Here is a 23,941-nt window from a genome sequence, read left to right as displayed (position 1 = left end):
GAATAAAATTAAAAAAAAAAAAAAAAGGTTAAGAGTCTATTAAACTTTAGACCATCAGGTTGGCTTAAAAATCAAAATATATGCTGCTACAAAAGATAAACGATAAACCTAAGACAAAATGACATCCAAAAAAGAAAGAAAGAAAGAAAATCAATAAAATACAACAATATATCAAGAATAAATGAAATAAAGTAGGAGATTAACATTTATGCAAAGCAAAATGTATGGCAAAAAAAGACAACTTGTTCAAGGACAGCCTGGGCAACACAGAGAGAGCCCATCTCTATTAAAAAAATAAAAAATAAAAAAAAATAAAATGGGGTAACTTTATGTCAATAAGGGTATAATCCATGAATATACACCTTCTAAGCCCCTCATGCTTAGAAATAAGCAGAAACTCGTAGCACTGTAATGTGAGTTTCAAACGCTTTTGTCAATAATAAAGGTTTTGAATGTAATCAATCAGGTTGGTTGAACATGTACATTTGAACTTTGAAACGAGTATAGATGTTACTAGCCTTTAAAAAAAATACCCATCAAATATTGACAGAAATGAGAAGTAAAGATTGTAGCCTCTAGGGGCAGGCTGTTGTTTAGACCTTACCACTGCCTGCTTAATGGGGCAAGTTCTGTTTCTCTAACTATCAAATCTTAGTAACAATAACAACAGTACCTACACCTCATAGGGTTGTTGTGAGAATTAAATGAGTAATGCATGGAAATTGCTTAGTATAGCAGCTGGAATAAAAATCTCAATTAAAGGTAGCTACATCTCATGCCCAAAGTAAAACACTCCATACATGCAAAATAATAACATTACAAAGTTGTAATGTCTGACTCCACAGCAATAAAGTGAGGGGAAAAAAATCCCCAACGACCTAAGTTTAAAAAGATAAAAAGAAAAAAAAAAAATCAGTTTCTTACCATTTTGAAACTCTTTCCTAAATAAGTAATGTACCCAAAAAGAAACCAAAAATAGAATTCCAGTGTGGTGAGAAATAATAATAGTGGTCATTTACAAGTAGGTTTAAAAATAACCAAAATTATCACACTATATTTCGTATGATGTGAGACTCAGCCAAAGAAACCACTCAGAAACCAATTAAGTAGACATAAAGCAAACATTCAACATTCAATTCTCATGTGGCAAGGGGAGTGTAGAGGAAAGCAGAGGGAACAGGCACACATGAATGCATTACAGAGAAAAGCAGTGGAATGTATATAAAGTCCCAGCACTTGGATGTCAAGGATGAAAAGGAGAAAGAAGTAAGGAGGAGAAACCAGAGACACATCACTGGCATTTTTAAAGAAGAAAAAAGGGAAAAGTTAATAATTAATAAAGATTTAAGTGCATATACATATAACACTATGCCAATAAATCTGAAAATCCAAGGGAAATTTATTCTTTTGGGAAGATATAAATCAAATTAATTCAAGTAAAACATAGAAAAACTTAACGTATGTCAATATTTGTGGAAGAATTTTAAAAGGTTATCAAAGGATTACTGTAATTAAAATAAAAATAGCTCTAAGTTTAGATGACTCTGAAAGGTGAGCTCCAAGAAACAAATAACTCCTTTGCAAATCAGTTTTTCTGAAGCATCTGAAGAAATTTAGGAATTTGTTCTAAATTCATTTTACAAAGTTAACATAATCTTGAAGCCAAAGCTAGATGAAGGAAGGAAGACGGGAGGGAAGGAGGAAAAGAAGGCAGGCAAGCTGGCCGGCCACACATACTTTCAGCTCTGAACCTTCATTCAAAACCTAAAATAAAGCAGTCGCCAAACTCAGCAATAAATTGAGTAAATCCTGGTACATTTTCAGAACCAAATAACACACTGTCATCTCAAATAGCATTTCCTTTTAAATGAGAGAGCGAAGAGGTTATTCAAAAATATTCATCCCAACACTATTAGCATTAACAAGGAAAAGAATCTAGCAGTCCATTAACAGAGAGCTAGCTAAATAAACATCAAATGGGATATATAGTTTTTAAAAAGGGAAGTTATATATTTAACAGTTCTAGAAAATATTTCCAATGTATTACTGAATGAAAAAAAGCAGGCAGGTAAACAGCAAATACAGTGTCATTTTACTGTCATTGTATTTACATAAAATGACATACATCGAACATCAGAGGGTATGACGCAAATTAGGAAGGACATTCACAAGGGAGGAGACGATGTGAAGCTTTCAGATTTTTTTTTCTGTGTGCAACAAACACGTATCTACTTTTAAAAAGCTTTTTCTTTAAAGAAAAAACCGGTTTTGAGTAATTCAGTGTATTTAAAGAAAGAAGAACTTGGGGAGTTCGTGATACAAGGTTGCTAACAGCCCACTGCGTAGACCATTGGTATCTAGGTGAAACAGAGACCAATTCAGAGATTTTAGCTAATATTTGGCCAAGATAAGGTTTGCCAACAATAGAAGGCAGATCATTACCATCACCGTCACATCTTACCATGATTTCCTTATGGCGGGTCTGACTAAGCCCAAGAATGGACCAACCCTAACAGAAGTGCCTTCGTTTGATGGCACCACCATGCACTGGCCTCCAGGGGGTGCCTCTTTGCAGATGGGATTCTACAGTCGACTGGGTTAACTGAGTGATTCCATAAAAGCAGCTACCAAGAGAGATCTAGTTCAGCCCAGACAACACGTGGGGACAGTGAGTGAGCGGCAAAGCCTACCAGGAGCTGCGCTGGGTGCTAACCAATCTCAAGGGCAGCCTGTGCACCAGAGGCCCTGCAGGAGATCAAGCTGAAGACCATCCCCGGAGTTTTGACTCCCTTTATGCCTTGTCCCCCTCTCTATAGCATGGGAACCCAAAAGTAGGCTCTGGTCCTTCCAGGACTGGCTGTTTATCATGTGGCAGCAGAATCAATGGTACTCTTCTTTATTTACCTAGTGAGGGTCCATAATTCCTAATCTGTGATTCCAACATTTAAAAAAAAAAATCCTGGAAAAAAATCTGTATCCTATTTGGTGACAAAGCCTGCCATGATCTGAATTATGTAGCAGTAAAACCTAACCTGATGTCTGTTCTCCTGATTTATCCCACTTGGTATGCATATTCATGTTTTGCTGCAAAAATATTAGTGTGTTTGATTACAAGGTACTGTCTGAAGATTTAAAACATTATTTCACAAATTGTGCATATATCATTAATACCCCTCTATATTTTTTTTAAAAATCTGAATTCCCTAAGAATTTAAGTGAGGAATTAGAAAACTGTCTAATTACAGATAGTCTCTGTCCCAAAGTAGCTTATGAAATACCTGGAGAAATCATGCACAACTGTAAAACAAGAAAGCCCAGGCACAGAGACTCTGGTTGGGGGTGGCAAGGTCTCAAGTGAGGGCAGCAATCCCATGGCATGGGGCCAGTCAGAAGCGGTTCTTTAGAAGAATCTAGGTGAACTGTGTTTTAAGGGACACACCCATTTAGAAAGGTTTAGAAGGGCAGTGGAGAATAACACGAACGAACAAATGCTTTGTAAAGAATGCCCCCACATCTGGAATGCATCCACATAAGAAGTCTCAAGAAAGGTAAGTGGGTGGGGAAGGCAGGACTGGCTACTGCAGGCCATCTATGCAGGACCCAGGAGAGGGATCCAGGTGCCCTCACCATAGCTTAGTTCTTGTGTGGGAGGGGCATACAGAATACAGGCCTGGGGGAGGTAGTGAGAGATCTGAGGAAGCAGGTCCAGTGACTCAGAAGGGAGGACAAGGGACTGGACCAAGAGTGGCAATGAGAGGAAAGGGTTAATTTGAGAGGGATGCCAGAACAGAAAGCCACCAAGGCCACTTGGGCAGCTCATGGTCCCACGCACCAGTACATGTTGGCCAAGCAGCATTAGGCAACCAGGGCATTGCTTTATTCTAGCCTACAGCAACATACAGGGAATTTTCCAACTTCAACAGGATGCACTTACATGTGAATATCAAGAACAAGTGCCTTGGCCTTTGCACTTAAAGAATTACCAAGAATAAAAAAGACTTGGTTTAAAGGGACACAGCAAAGATGCCAGAGGAAATTCAATCATCATCATAAAGAAGAGGCAACAGATAACAAACCCAGTGTCCCTTAAGCCATCGGTTAAGCCATCGGTCCCCAACTTTTTTGGCACCAAGGAACAGTTTCATGGAAGACAATTTTTTCTACAGATGGTGGAGGGAGGAGATGGTTTGGGATAAAACTGTTCCGTCTCAGATCATCAGGCATTAGATTCTCATAAGGAGCCCACAACCTAGATCCCTTGCATGTACAGTTCACAATAGGGTTCGTGCTCCTATAAGAATCTAATGCCCATGCTGATCTGACAGGAGGCGGAGCTCAGGCAGTAATGCTCGCTCATCCCCTGCTCACCTCCTGCCGTGTGGCCCAGTTCCTAACAGGCCATGTGTTGCTATTGGTCCACGGCTTAGGGGTTGGGGACCCTTGCTTTAAGCCTATTTTGGTAACCAGAAATACTTCCACATTTAAAAATACACATTCAGGGATAGACAACAAAATGATTTTAAAACCATCCATAAACGTTGACAATCTCAACTGTGTAACTTCTACCCAGGCCTGCCCCCTGAATTCCGGATTTTTGTGTATCTTCATCCACCTACTTGACAGTTCCACTTAGATGAAAACTTCTCTCCTAATCTTTCCAACAATGCTTCCTGAATAGCAGCTATTCATTTAGTACTGATTATGTGTCAGCCACTGTGCTAAGTCACTTACAGGTGTTAACCCACTTAGTCCTCACAGCAGCCCATGAGATGAGTTTATCATCACCTTAACTTATATCTGAGGAAACTAGGGCACGAAGGAGCTAAGTGACATGCCAAGATCGTGCAGCTGCTGAAGGGATAACTGGGATTCCAACATGGCAGACCTGGTGCCAGCATCCACACCTTAACCAGGAGGTTGTACTGCTCCCTGCTCAGCAAAGGACAAGTCCATTCTTCAAGTTATTTGGTCAAGAAACTCAGTGGCATCCTTCACCCCTCTCTTCTTCACACTCCACATCCGATTTAGCATATCTTGTCATCTCTACCTTCCAAAGGCATCCAGAATCCAACCACCTCTCACCACCTCCATTGCTAGTCCCCTGTTCTTAGCCACTGTCATCTTGGCTGGATCATGGCAATAGGTTTCTCTGCTCCCGGCCTTGTATTTCCCACTCCACCCCCAATAAACGTGGTCTTATCACAGCAACCTTTTAAAAGACTGACCCTTTAGAGGCCTAATTCAGGTCATGCTGTTCCTCTGCTCCCAAACCTACAATGGCTTCCATCTCACTCAATGGCTGCTATGATTTGAATGAGTCTCTTCCAAAATGCAGGTGTTGCAACTTAACAGCCAACGTAGTGGTGATAGAACCTTTAAGAGGTGATTAGATAATGAAGGCTTCTCCCTTTGCGAAAGGAACGAAGGCCCTTTAAAAGGGCTTAATGAAGGGAGTTTGTCCCTTTTTTGCCTTTCTGCCTTCTGCCATGTGAGGACACAGCCTTTGTCCCCTCTGGAAGATCCACTGTTCTTGGTGCCATCTTGAAAGCACAAACCAGATTCTCACCAGACAATGTGAGCCTGCCGGCTTAAAGATCTTGGATTTCCCAGCCTCCACACTGTAAGAAGTAAACTTCCGTTCTTTGTCAGTTACCCAGTCTCAGGTATTTTGTTACAGCAGCACAAAACGGACTATGACAAAGACAAAGCCAGTGCCCTTACCACGCGCCTCCAGGCTCCTAGGGCTTGGTGCCTTGACTCCTCTCAGACCTCACCTCCTTCTACTCTTCCTCATGGCCTCCTGCCTAGCGACTCTGGCTTCCTGCTGTCCTTTGGAATAGGCCTGGCACACTACCTCTTTGGGGACTTCGCCCTTGCGACCTCCTCTGATGAGAACTCTCTTCCCAGTTATTCAAATGGACACTCCCTCGTCCCTTCCCTCAGGTCTTTGCCTAAACACCTTTCAATCAAGGAGACCTTCCCTGATCACCTGCTTAGTACTAAAACCCTTGACTCTTCCACACTCCTAACCTCCACTGCTTATTTTTTTTTCTCTTCTGTATTTAACATGCTTTTTAAAAACCATATAATTAATGATTTATTTTATTGTTTTCTCCCCCATCCTCTTAATGTGAGCTCTATGACGGCAGAGTTGTTGGTTTTTTAATGTTTCGTTCACAGCTGTTTGCCCAGTGACCAGAAAAACACCTGTCATGCAGTTAGCACTCAAATCTTTGCTAAATAAATGCACAAATCCAAGAATAAAAGGAAATTTTCAGTGAACATAAAACTTTAAATCCAAGTACAATATTCCTATTGGGATATTTCCTTTTTTAAATAACGTGAATTTCCAAAGAGGTGTGGATTTTCTCACATTATTGTCAGATGAAGAAAATCATGACTCATTCAATACAGTTAAGACAGTCGTTACTATAAAAGTCTGAACTTTAAATTTTACAGATGGCAGCGGGGATTATGGGCCTCATGGGTTCCACCATTAACATTTAACAACTCCAGAGTGCAGGCCGGGCATGGTGGCTCACGCCTGTAATCCCACCACTTTGGGAGGTAAAGGCAAGAGGATTGCTTGAGGTCAGGGGTTTGAGGCCAGGGCTGGCAACGCAGCAACACCCCGTCTCTACTAAACAATTTTTTAAATTAGCTAGGTACAGTGGCACATACCTGTAGTCTTAGCTACTCAGGGGGATGGCGTGAGCCCAGGAGTTTGTTACAGTGAGCTATGATCACACCTCTGTACTCCAGCTTGTGCAATGGGGTGAGACCCCATCTACATAAATAAACAACTCCAAAGTATACGTGAATTGTTACACCAGTGAACAGGGAGGTGTTTTGGCTTAATAATGAATGTACCATAAACTGACAATGCTGCTTCTTTTAAGTTCATTAGAAACGTCACAGGCAATCTCTGAAACCATATTCAAGTGAAATATATAGCCTAAATGACAAAAAAAAAGTTAAAATAAATTTTATAGTATTTTGACTGTTTCCCAAAATATACAAAACCCTTCCATTGAAAAAGAAAGTTGTTCTTGCAGTTTCGTGGTTCCACGATGGGGGGCAAAGTGATGGGTTTTAAATGGATAGTTGAAGTAGGACAGTTTGTTAGGACCCAAAGATTGATCTCGTTTATCAAGCAAAACTCTGTTGACTCCATTTTTCCTGGTCTAATTTCTTTCTGAAATAGGCAGGATCACTGCTTCACAGCTATTTCCACAACTGTTTCTGGTTCTATGATAAAACAATACAATACCATCTCAATGTGACAGAGGCATTCACATACTGGAAGGCGAGAGTCTGCCAGGCATGTCACACATTTTGAGAGCAAAGCGTAACAAAGTAACAGTTCATTCTTTACTCAAAGCTGATATATATACAAGCCACTAGTCACTATCCTAATGTCCTGTATTTGTGTGATGTATGTAAGTTTATGTGTACATCTGAGTCTAATAAAAGTGCTGTAAGACAGGCCGGGCAGGCATGATCGTTGTTTTACAGATAAGAAACCCAGGGTTTACAGAGAGATTATTTTAACTTCAGTCTGGGAGCTAATAGCTGGTTGAGCTATTACTAAAAGCGACACATCCCAACTTCCAGCCTATATTTCTATTTACTCTCCTTCGAGATAGACATTACTGCTCAGGGCAAAATTTATAAACTGCCAAATTCGGAGTGGATTTGAATTCCAAACACAACACCCAGGTGTTTTTCCTGCTTTTAGTGACAGTAAAGTTCCTTGCTGTAGACCAACCTACTCACTAAAAGCAACCAGAAATTGTGGATGAAATACACTGAAGAATCTATTTGAAGGCACTGGAGAGCTAGCAAAGCAGCCACGTGTTGTGAGGTCAGGTTTCCAGAACGGAGAAGCACCTAGAGAGGAAGGCCAACATTCTCTGATCCTCTTCCCCTCAAACAGCATGGAGCCAAACGGCCGACAGAGCCTGGCCAAGCACAAGCAATGGTCTTGTAGGTGCAGAGTCAAGTGAAAGCCTCTGGAGGTGCCATGGGGCTGTGGAGGCCAGAAATGGACTTCAGGGCTTGTTGAGGAAACTGGGCTCTGATAAATATCCCAGACTTCCAGGTCGAATCACGTAGGGCTACTTCCTAGTGGCAAAAGAGAACTGGAAACTCACCAGTTCTCTCATAAAAGACCAAAACCCAGCTTTATACCAGCTCAATCCCAGACTTGATTAAGGTGACCTGCCCTATTTTAACTGTTTGCCAGAGAACAAAACTAAATCCTCTTTGGAGGAAAAAGTCAGTGAGAGCCCTGAAATATCTCTGTATTTATTCATACACAACAAAACACAATCACTGAAATGAAGAATTCAGCAGTGGATTTAAAAGCAGACTAGACAGAGCAGAGGAAAGGATGAATGAACAGGAAGCAGGCCAAAAGAAATACATCCAGACTGAGACACAGGGAATCAAAAAGAATAAAAAGTACAGAAAAGAGCTTATGAGGGACAGAAGAAATGTAGAAATATCTAACAAAGATGAAATGAGGGTCTCAGAGGAAGAGGAGACAGAACTGCAACATGGCAAAACTGACAGGGCACGAAGCTCAAGAGTCAGGCAATTCCACGAATCCCAAACAGGTTCAGCACAAGGAAAACAACTTCTAGGCATATTACGGCAAAATTGCTGAAAAAAAGAAATATCTGAAAATGCAGCTGGAAGGAAAAGTCAAAATGTCTTCAAAGAGAACAAGAAGACTAAAAGTACATTTCACCAGAAACAACAAAAAACAGAAGACAACTGAAAGACAACGTAAAGGTGCTGACAGTCACTGTCAACCCAGAATTCTGCAGTCAGTGAAAAGACTTCAAAAACAAAAGTAAGCCGGGGGTGGTGGCTCACGCCTGTAAACCCAGCACTTTGGGAGGCTGGGGCTGGCAGATGGCTTAAGGTCAGGAGTTCAAGACCATCCTGGCCAACATAATGAAGCCTATCCCTACTAAAAATACAAAATTAGCCAGGCATGGTGGTGGGTGCCTGTAATTCCAGCTACTTGGGAGGCTGAGGCAGGAGAATCACTTGAACTGGGGAGGTGGAGGTTGCAGTGAGTTTAGATTGCAACAATGCACTCCAGCCTGGGTAACATGAATGAGACTCCGTTTCAAAAAAAAAAAAAAAGTAAAGTGAAGATGTTTTCAGACCAACAAAAGGATAGAATTCATTGCCAGCAAACTGGTACTAAGAGAAATGCTAATGAAATACAGAAGGAAAATGGTCTTAGGTAGAAAAATAGAAATATAAGAAATGAGGAGCAATGGGAATATAAATATGTGAATAAATCAAAAGGATATTTACTGCATAAAACAATAGAAGATATCCTGTAGAGTTTATAAAGAGAGAATTAAGCTGAATGAGATAAGGAGCACAAAGGGCTGAAGGTTAAGTGGGAGGTAAATTATTATAAGGTCTGTGCATTGTCTAAGAAGTAATAAAATTATTCATTTACATTAGGTTCTACATGTGGACTTGCTAGTCAAGAATTTAGCAAACCAATAGAGAAGAAAATACTTAATGTAGAAGGAAGATGAAAGGGAAAAAGAAACACAAAACAGGTGGAACTAATAGAACACAACCAGTGAGATGTTGGTGTTAAACCCCAATAAACTAGTATTTAACATTAAATGTAAAAGAACTAAATACACCAAATAAAAGACAAAGACTGTTAGAGCAGATGAAAGTCCAAAATCCAACTATAGGCTACTTACAGAAGATGCACTTTAAATATAAGGACATAAAAAGTTTGAAAGTGAAAGCATGGGAAAATATATACCATGCAAAACCATGAAACCAAACAAAGACGCAGCTATACTGATATTGTAAGACAAGCAGCATTACCACTGATAAGAAGTGCATTTCATAATGATAAAAGGGCCAGTCTACTAAGAAAATAACAGAAACTCACCAACAGGTCTAAAATAGAAAGAACAGAGCCCTATTGTAAATGGTCTAGAGGTGGTTAGGTTATCCTTACTAGGCTACATAATTGTCTGTTTCCTTGTCTGCCTCTCCTGCTAGACTACAGTTTCTTGACAACAAAAATGATCCTCATGGTCATCACTGCATTCCCAGGATGGTGGCAGAAAGAAAGGACTAAAGAATAAAGAAAGCAAATTACACAACTCATTTAGCATCATTGTGCTTTTGCCCAAACCATAACCCAGAGTTACAGATGGGGAAACTGAGCCACACATGTGAGCAGGCACTCAGGTGTTAAGCTTTGAGAATACATTTGCTAATGATCTTTGAAAAGGAGACTTGAAATGGGCCCTTCAGAGATGCCAACATTGACACAAATGAAATCTCTACAGTCAAATCAATAGTCTACTTATACCAGTCTCAATGCATTCTTTAATTCAGATGGAGATAAGGCCTGAAATAGTCAAAAAAAAAAAAAAAAGGAGGAAATATATAAAGGGAAGAAAAAGAATGATCTGTGGTTGAACCCAGAAGTTGGTTTTATAAAGACACAGAAAATAAAAACAAAACATAAACGAGCCCGCTGATGAATAATGGCATAGCTTTGGTGTGAACTGTGCATATCAGATGCAAGTTAGAACCTGGAATGAGTTGGTGGGGGACCTATTAAGCAAGGAGCCATTATTGCTGGCCACTTTCCACTCCCCACATCTCATATTTCTCGCTGAGCCTGCCAGCACCCTTCCAACAGCAGGCAGAGATGTCACACTGACAGGCAGAGATGTCACACTGACTGAACACACAAGTAGAAGTCTCACTTCCTGAACAGCATCAGCAATGTTCCAAGGGAACAGAAACAGAATGCACTCTTGCAGTACATTTTCTTTGAGAATCTGAAACTGGAAAAGGATAAACAACCCCGTTTCTTCTTCACTTCTCAGGATCCCATCAACGTGTGGCCAGCTTCCCTTAGGAGGGTTGTTTGGCTGCAAGTTACCAACAACCATCTCTTCCTTTTTTTTTTTTTTTTTTTTTTTTGAGACGGAGTCTCGCTCTGTTGTCCAGGCTGGAGTGCAGTGGCGCGATCTCGGCTCACTGCAAGCTCTGCCTCCTGGGTTCGCACCATCCTCCTGCCTCAGCCTCCCGAGTAGCTGGGACTACAGGCGCCCGGCACTACCCCTGGCTAATTTTTTGTATTTTTAGTACAGACGGGGTTTCACCGTGTTAGCCAGGATGGTCTTGACCTCCTGATCTCATGATCCACCCGCCTCGGCCTCCCAAAGTGATCTCTTCCATTTTTTAGGTGCATTCAGGCCTCATGCCAAGACCCATGCCTAAAAGCCAGGAGTATAAAAGACCCTGGGAAGAGCGGACAGTAAGGGAGCCACAACTATTAGACAGAACCCTGAGCCAGGGATATAGAGCACTCCAATTCCTCCACCAGGGAGGCCTGTTAGAGCTCAGCCAAGCGGCTCACCTCTCTCATCCGCCTCACAGACAAGCGAGAAAACTTCATGGCTAAATAACTGTAACATCCCCAGGGGCTAAGGCTCTCTAGATACAAGGCGGTGCCTTATGAGGCCCTGGGATATCCCAGCTGCCTGCCTCTCCCTAAATATGTTCCTACTGACAATGTGAAAAACGGGAAAGGTGACCTCTGCTCTGCAAACTGGGCTTACATCCCGCTGAACCTGACTCCTGCGTGCGACTCTTCTACTTTCTGGAAGTGGGGTCTGAGTTCTGAGCCTTCTGGGAACTGGTATATGACATCATCAGAAGCACAGCATCCCTACCCACTTTACAGGAGTGTGATACAGAATAAATAAATTTTTTTAATTTTTATTTTTAGAGGTAAGAGTCTCACTCTGTTGCCCAGGCTGGAGTGCAATAACATGATCATAGCTCACTGCAACCACAAACTTCTGGGCTCCAGTGACCCTCCCATCTCAGCCTCCCAAGCAGCTGGGAGTACAGGTGCACACCATCACACTAGAGTAATTATTTTTTTTTTTAAAGATGGGGTCTCACTATATTGCCCAGGTTGGTCTCAAGCTATCCTCCTGCTTCAGCCTCTCAAACACCTGAAATGACAGGTGTGAGCCACTGTGCCCAGTCTTAAATAAAATTAATGCACACAAAAGGCTGAGCACAGGCCTTGATACCAAAAAATGCTCATGAACTGTTTTGTTATTGTGATTATTGAACAGACTTTTAAAGATTCGCTGTTACACCACACCCAAACTCCACCAGCCCCACAGCCACAAATGCCAACAAACCCAGAACAGCTAAGCCTAGAGAAGCGCCTGTCCCCACATGTGACACCCTGCGTGGCCTCCTATCTCCTCCACCAGGACTCTGTGGTGCAGCATACAGAGTTGGAGTTGGGCTGCAAATCAGTGTGGGAGGAGTGGGTGCTCGGGCCAGCTCCACCATGGAGCAGTGGCTCCGTCACGAGAATCTCAGGAGGTCAGCGGCGCATGTTTAGGAGACACCGCAAGCTGCCGAGAAGTACAACAAAAGGACAAGGCTCCAGCCCTGCCTGGATCTCCAATCACACTCCACTGGGGAGCTGTGTGGATTTCCCTAGATCTTCTGCCCCCCTAAAAAGAAAACTCCGAGTCCCCTAATAGTTGCCTTAGCCAAAGCTTCCCTCCAAGCTGGCTGACTTAATGCTGAAAACCTTTTTCTTGGCTTCAGCAATGTTTGTTCTTCCAGAGTAAGAATGGGAAGTTTGGACTTTATCTTTCCCCACAATCCTTAATCCTGATTAACCACTCTTAAAACAAGTGACATCAACGCTGACATTCTAGTGAGAGTAAACAGCACAACCCAGGCCTTCAATGTCTGCCCTCTTAAAATGTCCCTAAAAAACAAATAAAAGAACACACCCTTAAGAGCTCTGACCTATGTTTTGGCTGCATTAAAGGAAGACATTTCAAAAGTGGTCAAAATACAGTTCTTTAGTGATTCTTCTAAACAAAGGCTGAGACACTATCATCTGTAACTGGAGTAAAAACAACATATTCTTGGCTTAAAGATAAACCGATTAGATATACAACTTGGACATACTTGTCTCAAAGAAGGTTCCTTTGTGGGGATATGGTACGGGCGCTGGTATTTCAGCTTGAGACACAAAAATGTTTCAAAACCCCACGTGTGAAATGTAGTGGGGGCCCGGCAGAGAAAAGCTTTCTAGTAACTAAACGTTTGAAGCCCGGAGGAAACCTGTTTCTTTACCAGGCAGGTCTCATTTTTAAAGAATTTAATGAAATAAGTGAAAAGGAATGGTGTCTAGTAGACAGAGGAAAGAAGAAAACAAAGAAAATGGGTTTCCCCCCTAAAGATTTATTTCATTTTACATATGTAAACATTTCAAAGTAAACTGTCCCGAGTTTTCCCTAGTAGAGAGAAAGAGATTTCATAAACTTCCTGGGTTCCTCTACTTTATTTTCTTATCAGATGCATTTCCAGGCAAAAAATCAAAACCCTCCTGGAAAGGAGTTTGGATCCCAGAAACACTCCAGCCTGAGGCCACTCACTTCCTAAGCACAGCATACTCTAAAGAAGGCATCAAGGGTATGTTACCCCAGGAACCTCCGAACCAGATAACACTGGGGGGTGCGGGGGGGCTTCAGAAGAACTTAAGAGAAAATGGAAGCACGTGTTACCCAAGTCATTTCAGGCTCTGGCTGGCCGGCCCTCCCACTGGCCTGCTGGTCAAGATGTATCATTTCCACTCTGTATTAGTCAGCTTGGCCTGACAATACCACAGACGGGACCTTAAACAATAGACTTGTTTTCTTTTTTGGAGACAAGGTCTTGCTCTGCCACCCAGGCTGTAGTGCAGTGCAGGCTCAACTTCCTGGGCTCAAGCCATCCCCCCGCTTCAGCATCCCTAGTAGCTGGGACCACAAGCGTCAGCCACGATGCCCAGCTGACTTTCGTATTTTTTTGTAGAGAGGGGTTTCGCTGTGTTGCCCAGGCTGATCTCAAACCCCTGGACTCAAGTGATTCACCGGCCTTGGCCTCCCAAAGTGCTGGGTTTACAGGTGTGAGCCTTCTCCAGGCTGGAAGCTCAGATCAAAGTACCGGCAGATCTGGCTCCTGGTGAGGCTTCTTCCTGGCTTGCAGGTGGCCCTGTTCTGCTGTGTGCTCACATGGTAGGGAAAAAGATTGCTCTGCATCTTCCTCTTCCTATAAGGACACCTGCCCTGTAGCACACGTGGATCAGGATGGGGTGGATAAGGGCGCCACCCTTTAGGACCTCCTGTAACCTTAATCACCTCCACAAAGGACCTGTCTCCAAATACAGTCACTCTGGGGTTTGGGACTTCAAGGTATGAAACTTGAGGGGGCACAATTCAGTCCACAACTTCTTGCTTGGAAATTTCAAATAAATTATCAAGACTTAAAAGCATGGGGCTGCCAGTCAGAGGGACAGAGACTTCCGACGGGGCCTGTATGGGCTACAAAGCTCAGGAGGTGATGGCTTTCAACCCTGCCTTTGAGGGCTGGCTGATGCAGAAGGCAGGTACGACTCAGAGCAGTAACAGAAAAAAACAAAACAAAAAAAACTTCCAACATGCATTTTTTTTTTTTAACTAATGGGGTGAAATAAGTAAATGAGGGCTTGACAGGAAGCCCTGTGGCCATTTGGGCAGGACAGTTTCTTCAATGTGCCAGACCAACCTAGGCTATACGAAACATGTGGCTTCACTGGGCCCTGGTGGTAAATGCCAGGAGCACCCCACGGGTATTCTAACAACCCTCGATCCTCCACCCCCACATTTCCATCTTCGCTCTGGGTGGGTGGCACAGCTCGAGGCTGAGAACCACTGAATTAGACACTCCCCTGAGGCTCCTTTTAGCTTCACAGTTGCATCGTTTCATGAAATTATATCTCCTGATCACGGGAACACAGCCTAAAATAGTACGCAATCTACAGTGTTAGACTGTCCTCAAGTGTCAGCCGTTGGCTCCGGATTCACAGCTAAAGATCTCAATGTTGGAATCGTCCAGGGCTCAGGCCTTGGGCCCCTTCTGTCTGCATCCATTCCCTTGGGCTTAACACCCAGCCTCATGGTTTTAAATACCATCCATACGCTGAACATTTCCAAATTTACATTCCCGCGAAGACCTTCCTCCTGAACACCAGACACATATCCCACCACCTACAAAACAGGTCCACCTACACTGAGCGGCATTAACATGTCCAAATTTCCCCACACCTGCTCCACTCACAGCCTCCCCATATCTCAGCTGAGGAGACTGCAAGTCTCCCCTTGTGCCAGCCACAATCCTTGGCACCGTCTTCCAAGCCGTATCCCCGTCCAGTCCATTAGCACATCCTGTTGCCCCACCTTCAGAATACAGCCCACCTGACCACTTCTCAACCCTACCAATGCTACTTTCCATTACCTTCTGCCTGGACAGTAAGAACAGCTTCCCAATGCAGAGAGAGAGAGAAAAAACAAACACTTACTACAAAAAAGAAACTTCAGAATTCCCACTGGGTTAATTTGCTTTTCAGTCTTGATAATTTATTTGAAATTTCCAAGCAAGAAGATTATTTTTTTTAAATTGAGAAACCATGCAGAGATCACCGTTAGACATGAGGGATATCCCAAATACCCTGGCTGGATCATTACACATCGTAGATAGGTATCAATATCTCACATGTACCCCCAAGATAGATAGTAACTATATCAATTTAAAAATACAAAAAAATAAAAATAAAAGAGATCGTGCTTTCAAAACTAGGATGGGGCTGAATGTGGTGGCTCACACTTACTATCTCAGCACTTTGGGAGGTCAAGGCGGGAGAACTGCTTGAGACCAGGAGTTTGAGACCAGCCTGGGCAACACAGTAAGAGACCCCTTCTCTACAAAAACTTAGCCTAGCGTCGTGATGTGCACCCATGGTCCCAGCTACTTGGGGCAGGGGCAGGGGCAGGGGCAGGGGCAGGAGAATCGCTTGAGCCCAAGAGTGAAAGGCTACAGTGAGCCGAAATTGTGCCACTGCAGCCTGCGTTGACAGAAAGAGGCCCTGAAGAAAGAAAAGAAAAAAAAATAAGATGGGCTATCATCTTTCTAATATCTAAGAGAGCCTAATATATCCTATACATAGTATTTAGTATTTCACTCATAGCTGGCTTTTGTAAGCTTTCTGATTCCATGTAAATATTTCTTCTTGGTACAATATATATTATACATCTAGAAAGGTAAATAAAGCACAGCCCAGAATTTTTTGTTTGTCTGTCTGGGAGGCTCTGAAGCCTTGATTCCTTGTATCTACTTGAGGGTAATAAGGGACGGATTATAATGGCAGTTTTCCATCCTGAGAGAACACAAACACAATAAGGTTATTTGTGGCCCATCTTGAGTTCACATGACCTTTATACTTAAATATTCCCCTTTCCTTCTCCTGTATTCTTTTATTATTCTTCATATCTTGCACGATTTATTGGGCACTCAGTATATGCCAGGCACTCTGCTAAACAATTCACTCACTCAGCAAATACTTATTGAATTTACTGAGTGCCTGGAGGTGTCTGAATAACAACCCTGGATATAATAACTCACTATTTGGAGTAAAGACGAATGAAGAAAAAAATAAGTAAAATACACAGTGTGTAGGTGGTGAGAGGAACTGTGGAGAAAAATCAAGCAGGAAAGGGGGATGGGACGTTCTGGAGTGGCAGTCAGGGAGCTGAACTCCTAGGAAAGATGGTCAAGGGATACCTCACTGAGGTGGCTCAGGGGAGGAGCAACCAGCCCATGTAAACGTGTTGCTTAATCTTCATAGGTTACAGACGGAGTAATGTTATGTCATCTTATAGATGATAAAGGTCACAGAATTAAGAACTGGAGGGTCTGAGACTTTCAACCCAGGTCTGTAGGACTCCAAACACCTCATTCTTAATTACCCTCCACCTGTACTGCTTTCAGATTTATCACAACTAAAGACCGAATTCTACTATGCAAGCATTTCTATAGATCAACATGAAGGGAGATACTGCAGAGACAAAAAACATTTTATATAGAAAGGTCAAATTCTGTAACAGCTCTCCATTAGATATATTGGGAGAGAAATTCAAAGAGGTAACCCAATCTTCTTAACCTGACATTCAACAAGAATGGTAATTCTAGAGCTTACACTTTGAGACACTAAATCAGCTCAGCTCTAGGCATCCAATTGACTATGGATAGACTTTAATTTAGCCCAAATCCAACAAATGTGGAAGGCATCCCAGCTGCCCCTTTAACACATGCAAATGAACATGACACACTGGCTGGAACTAAAATTAAACCCACCTAAAATGTATCCCACACTGTGGGATGAATATTCAAACATCTGTTTGGACAAACTCATATTTCAAAAACTTTGAAAAAAAAAACATGTACGTATAGTTTTGGGGACTCTGTAGGGACTTGCAAGGGAGGTAGATGAGAAAACCAGCCCACAGGCTGATGAGCCAGGAGAAAGAACACCATTCTTCTCTCAGCTCAGGATACGTATGTAAAGATAAAATCTCAGTGGGAAACTAGCTCTGAAACCACATGGTGAAAAGAAATTCAGACCGTCTCATGGAGATGTCATGCCAAGCAGTCGACTGAAGTCATCAGGGAAGATTTTTGCACTAGATTCTGCTAGACTTTATTCCCCTGAGTTTAGGCCAAGCCCTTCTTAAAAGCTATATGGACCCTTTCTGGTCTTAAGTCAGTAGCTCTTAATCACTGGGCAAGTTATTAACACTCTGGGCGCTCTGTTTCCTCTCTGTGTATGAAGATAAGCTTCAAGCCTACCTTTAAGGGTGGTGCGGATCGTGTGGGTGGGGGCTGGAGAAGGACCTGGCACGGGCTGCTTGTCCTGGTTAGCCTGGGGATGGGCTGGCCGTGGAGAAGTACACACCTGGGACCCTCTGAAAAAAGTGAAGGACCCTGTCCCCAGAAATGCACCTATATATGCACCTGCGATCTTGCACACAGCTTCGGCCTCGATGCTTTCACAACATCTCAAAATCCACGCATGGCTCCCTGGAGGTCCTTGGACCCCAGCTTGTCACCCCTTATTTTATATACAGTATTTAACAGTTAGTCAAGCTGACTTTAACCAGGACAGCATAAGGACTGAGTAGAGCTGGCTTTAGAAAAGAAATTAATGGATGACAGGAAACATTAATCAAAGACAATCTTTTGGAGTAGAGTTAGGAAAATGATGAGATTCTTAACATTATATAAGATATGTATGTTTACATATACTCATATGTATCAGATATTAACAAACACACACACCCACTTTTCCCTGGCCCTAAAAAAACTGTAAAGCTACATATTTCTTAAATATGAGCCGGAATAGGTGAACACAGCTGACTAGAACCCAAAGAAAACTGTTAAGAAAGGAAGCTCCTGGAAGTTAACTGGCACCTACACTGTCCATAAAGCTCCTTGAGAGTAGAAGAGAAAAACCCTGTTTCACTGTGTGCAGTGTGTGTGAACATAGCTTCACTGGCCGTTTGTCTCTCTCCACCCCTGCCTCCTCGTCAGTCTCTGAAACTCCTGCCCATGAAATTAGACCCTTGCTGGCTCTCTGGAAGCCCCATGCTATCCTGGCAGGGCTTCCGCACTTCCTTCTTCCTGGGTGTCCCCACCCAACTCACCCCTCCTGGGACCTGTCCTGACCCTCTCACCCTCCTGAGTGCCTCAAAAGCATTCATGCAAAGTAGACTGTCCAACCGCCGGAGCTACACGACCTCACTTCCTGGTGCACCTGCCATCCCTAGCAGCTGGAATGGGGCCAGATTTTTCTGGCTGAAATTCTAGGATCCGAGCACAGAGCCTGACATATGGTAGATGTGTAATCCATATTCCATTCGCTGATGAATGAATGACTCTAAAAGTAACTTAGCAGGAAGATATACCAAGCACCCAGGAAAACAGCTGCCTTCAAAATGCAGCTCCTTATTTTTTAATAATCTGAAACAAGATGAATTCACTAAGAATTCCAATGTGAATGGCCTCCCAATCAAGGTTCTTAACAGCAAACCTTACAGGTATGGGATGACAAGGAGGATTAGGAATATCACTTTCCTGATAAGTGGTGACAAACACTGTTTTTAAAATGCCTAGCAACCTCCTGAGCCGAGCTTCATAGACCCCGAAGTACCCTCCACCCTCAAGATCTCTAAAGAATAAAAAAGGGTGGGAGTGGTGGCTCACGCCTGTAATCCCAGCACTTTGGGAGGCTGCTAGCACTTTGGGAGGCTGAGGTGGGTGGACCACTTGAGGTCAGGAGTTTGAGACCAGCCTGACCAACATGGTGAAACCCCGTCTTTGCTAAAAATACAAAAATTAGCCAGGTGTGGTGGCAGATGCCTGTAATTCCAGATACTTGGGAGGCTGAGCCACAAGAATTGCTTGAACCCGGGAGGCAGACGCTGCAGTGAGCCAAGATGACACCACTGTATTCCAGCCTAGGCAAAAGAGAAAGACTCTGTCTCAAAAAAAAGTAAGGAAGAGAAGAGAAGAGAAGAGAAGAGAAGAGAAGAGAAGAGAAGAGAAGAGAAGAGAAGAGAAGAGGAGGAGGTCAGGAGATCAGTGGCTCATGCTTACAATTCCAGCACTTTCAGAGGCTAAGGTGGGAGGATCACTTAACGCAAGGAGTTCAAGACCAGCCTGAGCAACATGGCAAGACCTCACCTCTACCAGAAAATAAAAATAAAAATTTTTAAATAAATAAATATTATCAGGGTGTGGTGGTGAATGCCTATAGTCCTAGCTACTAGGAGGCTGAGATGGGAGGACTGCTTGAGCCAAGAGTTTGAGGTTACAGTGAGCTATGATTGTGCCATTGCATTCCAGCCTGGGTGACACAGTGAGATCCTATCTCTAAAAATACAAAGAAAGATGTGCACAAGAGCCTTTCCTTCAGTATAGGATGTGGAGAGGTGGCATCTGTCCCTCCTGTGTTTCTGCTCAATTTAACACCTACTGTGCTGGGTAGTTCATTTCTCCTTTCTAATCTCTAGAGCATTTCCCAATAAGCAGGAATTTAGATTTTCTTCCTCCAAGGTTGGGAACAATGACAAATTTTGTATTTTTGTGAATGGATCATAAAAATAACAAGTGATCAGTAAATATAAATAAAGCCAGTCACGCAACTCTCTTTCTGACTTCCATGCTCTGGCCAGAAACCCACAGCCTCTGCACACTGCCACAGGGCACCTAAAACTAGAACTGAATCTAGAACCATCCTTCCACTAACTGTGGGTGACGTTCCATTGCTATATACCTCAGGATTCTTCCTAGTTTTACAACACACATTCAATTTCCCAGAGTAATGGGGAAGTTCTGGCGTCACAGGTGAAAGCGACGTACTGGTTTCTGTGAAAGCAAATGAAGCTGCAGCGGGTGCCTGGTGGGGTACTTACTGGTCATGCCGGGTGTCAGGGATGGCTCTGTCCATTCGCAGCTTATCACTCTCCACTTGGTTGAACTTGTTGCGGGCGTAAGGGTCCTGCCCGGAGCGGACCATCGTCCCTCCAACATAACCTTCCTGGTTAAAGTCTGGCCACCGTACTTTCCCTAAAAAGAGCAGAGCAGAGGGTAGGGATGAGGGAAAATGTGATCAAGTGTTCATCACAGAGACTGCAGTAAGTGTTAAGAAATCACATCTGTGGCTTCTTCACATAGTGGCCATTTAAAAAAAACTAGCTGAAAACAGCACAAGCAAGCATCATCCTGTCTACAAGCCAGAGAACAGGAAATTGCAGGTTTGCCGTTTACAGCGTGAAAGTTAAAGGCTTGGCGTACAGGCATCTGTCCAGTGAACAAAGTAAAATCAAAGTACCCACAACTGCGGCATTATTCGTGTTCTCTATAAAAGGAGAGACTCTCAGCTTGTCCCACCTTTCCAGGGATTATAATGTTGACATTATCTCAGGTGGGGTGAAGAAGATCGTGTATAAACTACACATAAGGTATTCCATCATGTAACATCAAGCAACACAAAAATAAATGTTTATACAAAGAATAACCCCTAAGAACAGGATATCAAAACACCCTCGGGTGAGACCTTGTCAAGGGGTCCTTTTTGCAGCTGTTGGTATGCCTGACCCCACGGGGAGAAAGTGAAGGATGTGGCTCCCAGAGGTGTCCCCACATGCACAGCAGGGGCCTGGCCATTCCTAACAGCCACATCATACTTGTTCTCTTCCTGGAAGGAAGGCAGCCTGCGTGTCCCCTGGCACTGGCCTGAACCCTAGAATGTGAGACCCAAGGTTCTCCAAGAACACACCACTGCACTGAGGAGCCCCAGCCTAGGGTAGAGGCAGTGGTGATGACCAAGGAGCGCTGCGGGGAGAGCACTGCGGGCGAGTGAAGTCGGGATGAACCCAGGTGTAATAAAGGCAGAGCCAGAGAACTGCACGAAGGCAGGACGCTCAAACAGCAGAAGAAAGGTGGAAGGAGAGGCAGACTTGAGGCAAGGAGAACATATATGATTCTGGTCAACCTGGGTTTCCATCAAGCACCATTCACTTTGCTACCTATATGATCTTGGATATGTTATTCATTGTTTGAAATGAAGTTTCCTACAAAATAAGTAAACAGAATAACAAAAGGATCTTCATGAGGACTTAATGGCCTATGATGTTCCATTTCATAGACATGACAAACTAAAAAATCATAATAAACACCACCAACAACCCTGTTCACATGAAACTCATACATTTTCCAGTGGCTAGAACTGCCATGAAGAAACATAAGGCTGTTATGGGGGCCGGGAGCACAGGGTTCCTGTTCTTTATGGGGTGGTCTGGTAAGGCCTAACAGGATGATTTTGAGCAGATAACTGAACAAAGGCAGGGTGTGTGCATGCAGCTCTCCGGGAGAACAGGGCACTGCAGTGCAAAGGTCCTAGTGTGGGCATGAGCATGCCCATTCAGGAACCAGCCAGGAGGCCAGTGTGACTAAGGAGCATGCAAGAGCCTGGCCGTCAGAGCCAACATTGGAGAGGGGAAGGCAGGGCTGCTGGCAGCTACACAGAACAGGGAAGCAAGGGGGAGACAGCTCTTCTGCAGCATGTCAACCCTTGGGTCGTGCAGTTGACCCTGAAAACACGGTATGATAATAGCATGTGTACCTCCGTATCTACTTCCCCAACAGAAATCCCTCATTACACAATTGAAGGACCACTGTGTTCCTTTCTCTATTTCAGAGATGAGGAAACTGAGAATCAGTTACATGTAATTTGTTCAAGACAGAAGAGTAAATTTTCTATCTAAAAGCTCATCTGCTTCTTGTTGCAACTGTCCTGCGAGGTCAGAACCCCCATCTCATCACAGCTGGTTGCCGTGGAAATGATGCTCAGGGGGGTCACATAAGCCTGGCCTCTCAAACAGAAAATCAGTTCCAAAACCCACGAGCCTGGCTACAGCAATGATACCATGGCCCCAATAAACAGCTGCCTGCGGAGCCGGCCAAGGTGTCAGCATTTTCTTATGCCTCAAATAAAGTGTTTCCAAAACGTTTTACTGGAAACATGTGTTCCGTGCAAAGCCCATCCTAAAAATACTGCCTTCACCCTCATGTATTTTCAAGGATGAGAAGAAAAATAACACCCACCTGTGCTCAAGAACGAGCAGCCTCGACTCCTCGCCAGTGAGTTTATCCTTTCACGGACTAATACAAAAGAGGCTTTGAAGCCTTTGTTAAAATCGAAACCAGCAGCACCTACAGCAGAATTCCAATGAGCTGGTTCTAACAAACGTGTTTAATGTCCTGAATACCCTGCACTACGCAACTTTGAACTATGGAATAAAGAACCATAACGGAGTCCCATGCATAGCCAGAGAAGAGACCGCCACCTGAGAGAGGTTTCAACCTACCATGTAACTCTTACAGCCTACTTGCTTCTCACCGGCGTGCTGGGGACAGCAAGGTCTGAGGACTCTGGTTGGTGTGGACCTGTGTGCAAGGAGAGCAGTGGCCATGGGACAAGGCCTCTGCAGAGCTCCTGAAGCTTCCATCCCATTTCCACCCAAACATCTTTTTGTGCTCTCACATCCCCACCGCCCTTCTGGAATTAGACCATCACAGCAGAGAGTTTGCAAGACATCTAATGCCAATCAGTCACAGCGTGGCTCAGATCCTGGCCTGCGGTGCATGCCAGGTGACTCCACGTGAGGTGTCATGCTAGATCCTGCAGGGAGAATCAGCACACACAGGCCCGCGACCCATGCTGTGGACTTCATGTTCTAGGAGATGGAAGGAGACAGACAAGAATCAAATGACTGCACTAGGCTGGGTGTGGTGGCTCATGCCTGTAATCTCAGCACTTTAGGAGGCCAAGGCGGGTAGATCACGAGGTCAGGCATTCGAGACCAGCCTGGCCAACGTGGTGAAACTCTGTCTCTACTAAAAATACAAAAAATTAGCCGGACACGGTGGCGGGCACCTGTAATCCCAGCTACTTGGGAGGCTGAGGCAGGAGAATCGCTTGAATCTGAGAGGCGGAGGTTGCAGTGAGCCCAGATCGTGCCACTGCACTCCAGCCCGGGCAACAGTGCAAGACTCCATTCTCAAAAAAAAAGAATCAAATGACCGTACTAATAAATGTATCAATAAAAACTGAGCTAAGTGCTCTGAGGGTGAGAAACGAAGCATCTAACGGAGGGATCTTATCTAGACTGGGAAACCAGGGGTGGTTTCCCTGCAGAAGGAATATTTGTGCTGAGATATGAATCATGAGTAAAAATGAACTAGGAGAAGCCCTTAAAACCTCAGAAAAATAGTATCTTTCTTCAGTACCCAAAGACTACCATGAGCCTACTTAGCGGTACCCTGGCACACCCCCTTCCTTTGACACAGGAGCATCTTCAACAGGACCCTGGTGTGGGCCCTGCCTTGCCTTGTGGCAAACTCCCCGAGACACACCGCCGTTTTACTAGAGACAGACTACCAAGAGTATTTCTTTCATAAAAGCTTA

General features: G+C 43.7%; 1 protein-coding gene across 1 annotated transcript in view; it reads right to left on the bottom strand.

Moving 5' to 3' along the window:
* Window positions 1-23,941, bottom strand: part of GALNT2 (polypeptide N-acetylgalactosaminyltransferase 2) — a 106,818-nt gene that overhangs the window by 61,292 nt on the left and 21,585 nt on the right. Inside the window, exon 2 of the mRNA XM_011965479.1 lies at window positions 20,385-20,538. Coding sequence (XP_011820869.1) covers window positions 20,385-20,538 — 154 coding nt within the window. The remainder of the gene's footprint in view (window positions 1-20,384; window positions 20,539-23,941) is intronic.

Source organism: Mandrillus leucophaeus, unplaced genomic scaffold, assembly GCF_000951045.1.
Source record: "Mandrillus leucophaeus isolate KB7577 unplaced genomic scaffold, Mleu.le_1.0 Scaffold728, whole genome shotgun sequence".
Classification (NCBI taxonomy): Eukaryota; Metazoa; Chordata; class Mammalia; order Primates; family Cercopithecidae; genus Mandrillus; species Mandrillus leucophaeus.
Note: the sequence above shows the minus strand (reverse complement) of the source record. Positions and strands in the feature narration are given on the sequence as shown.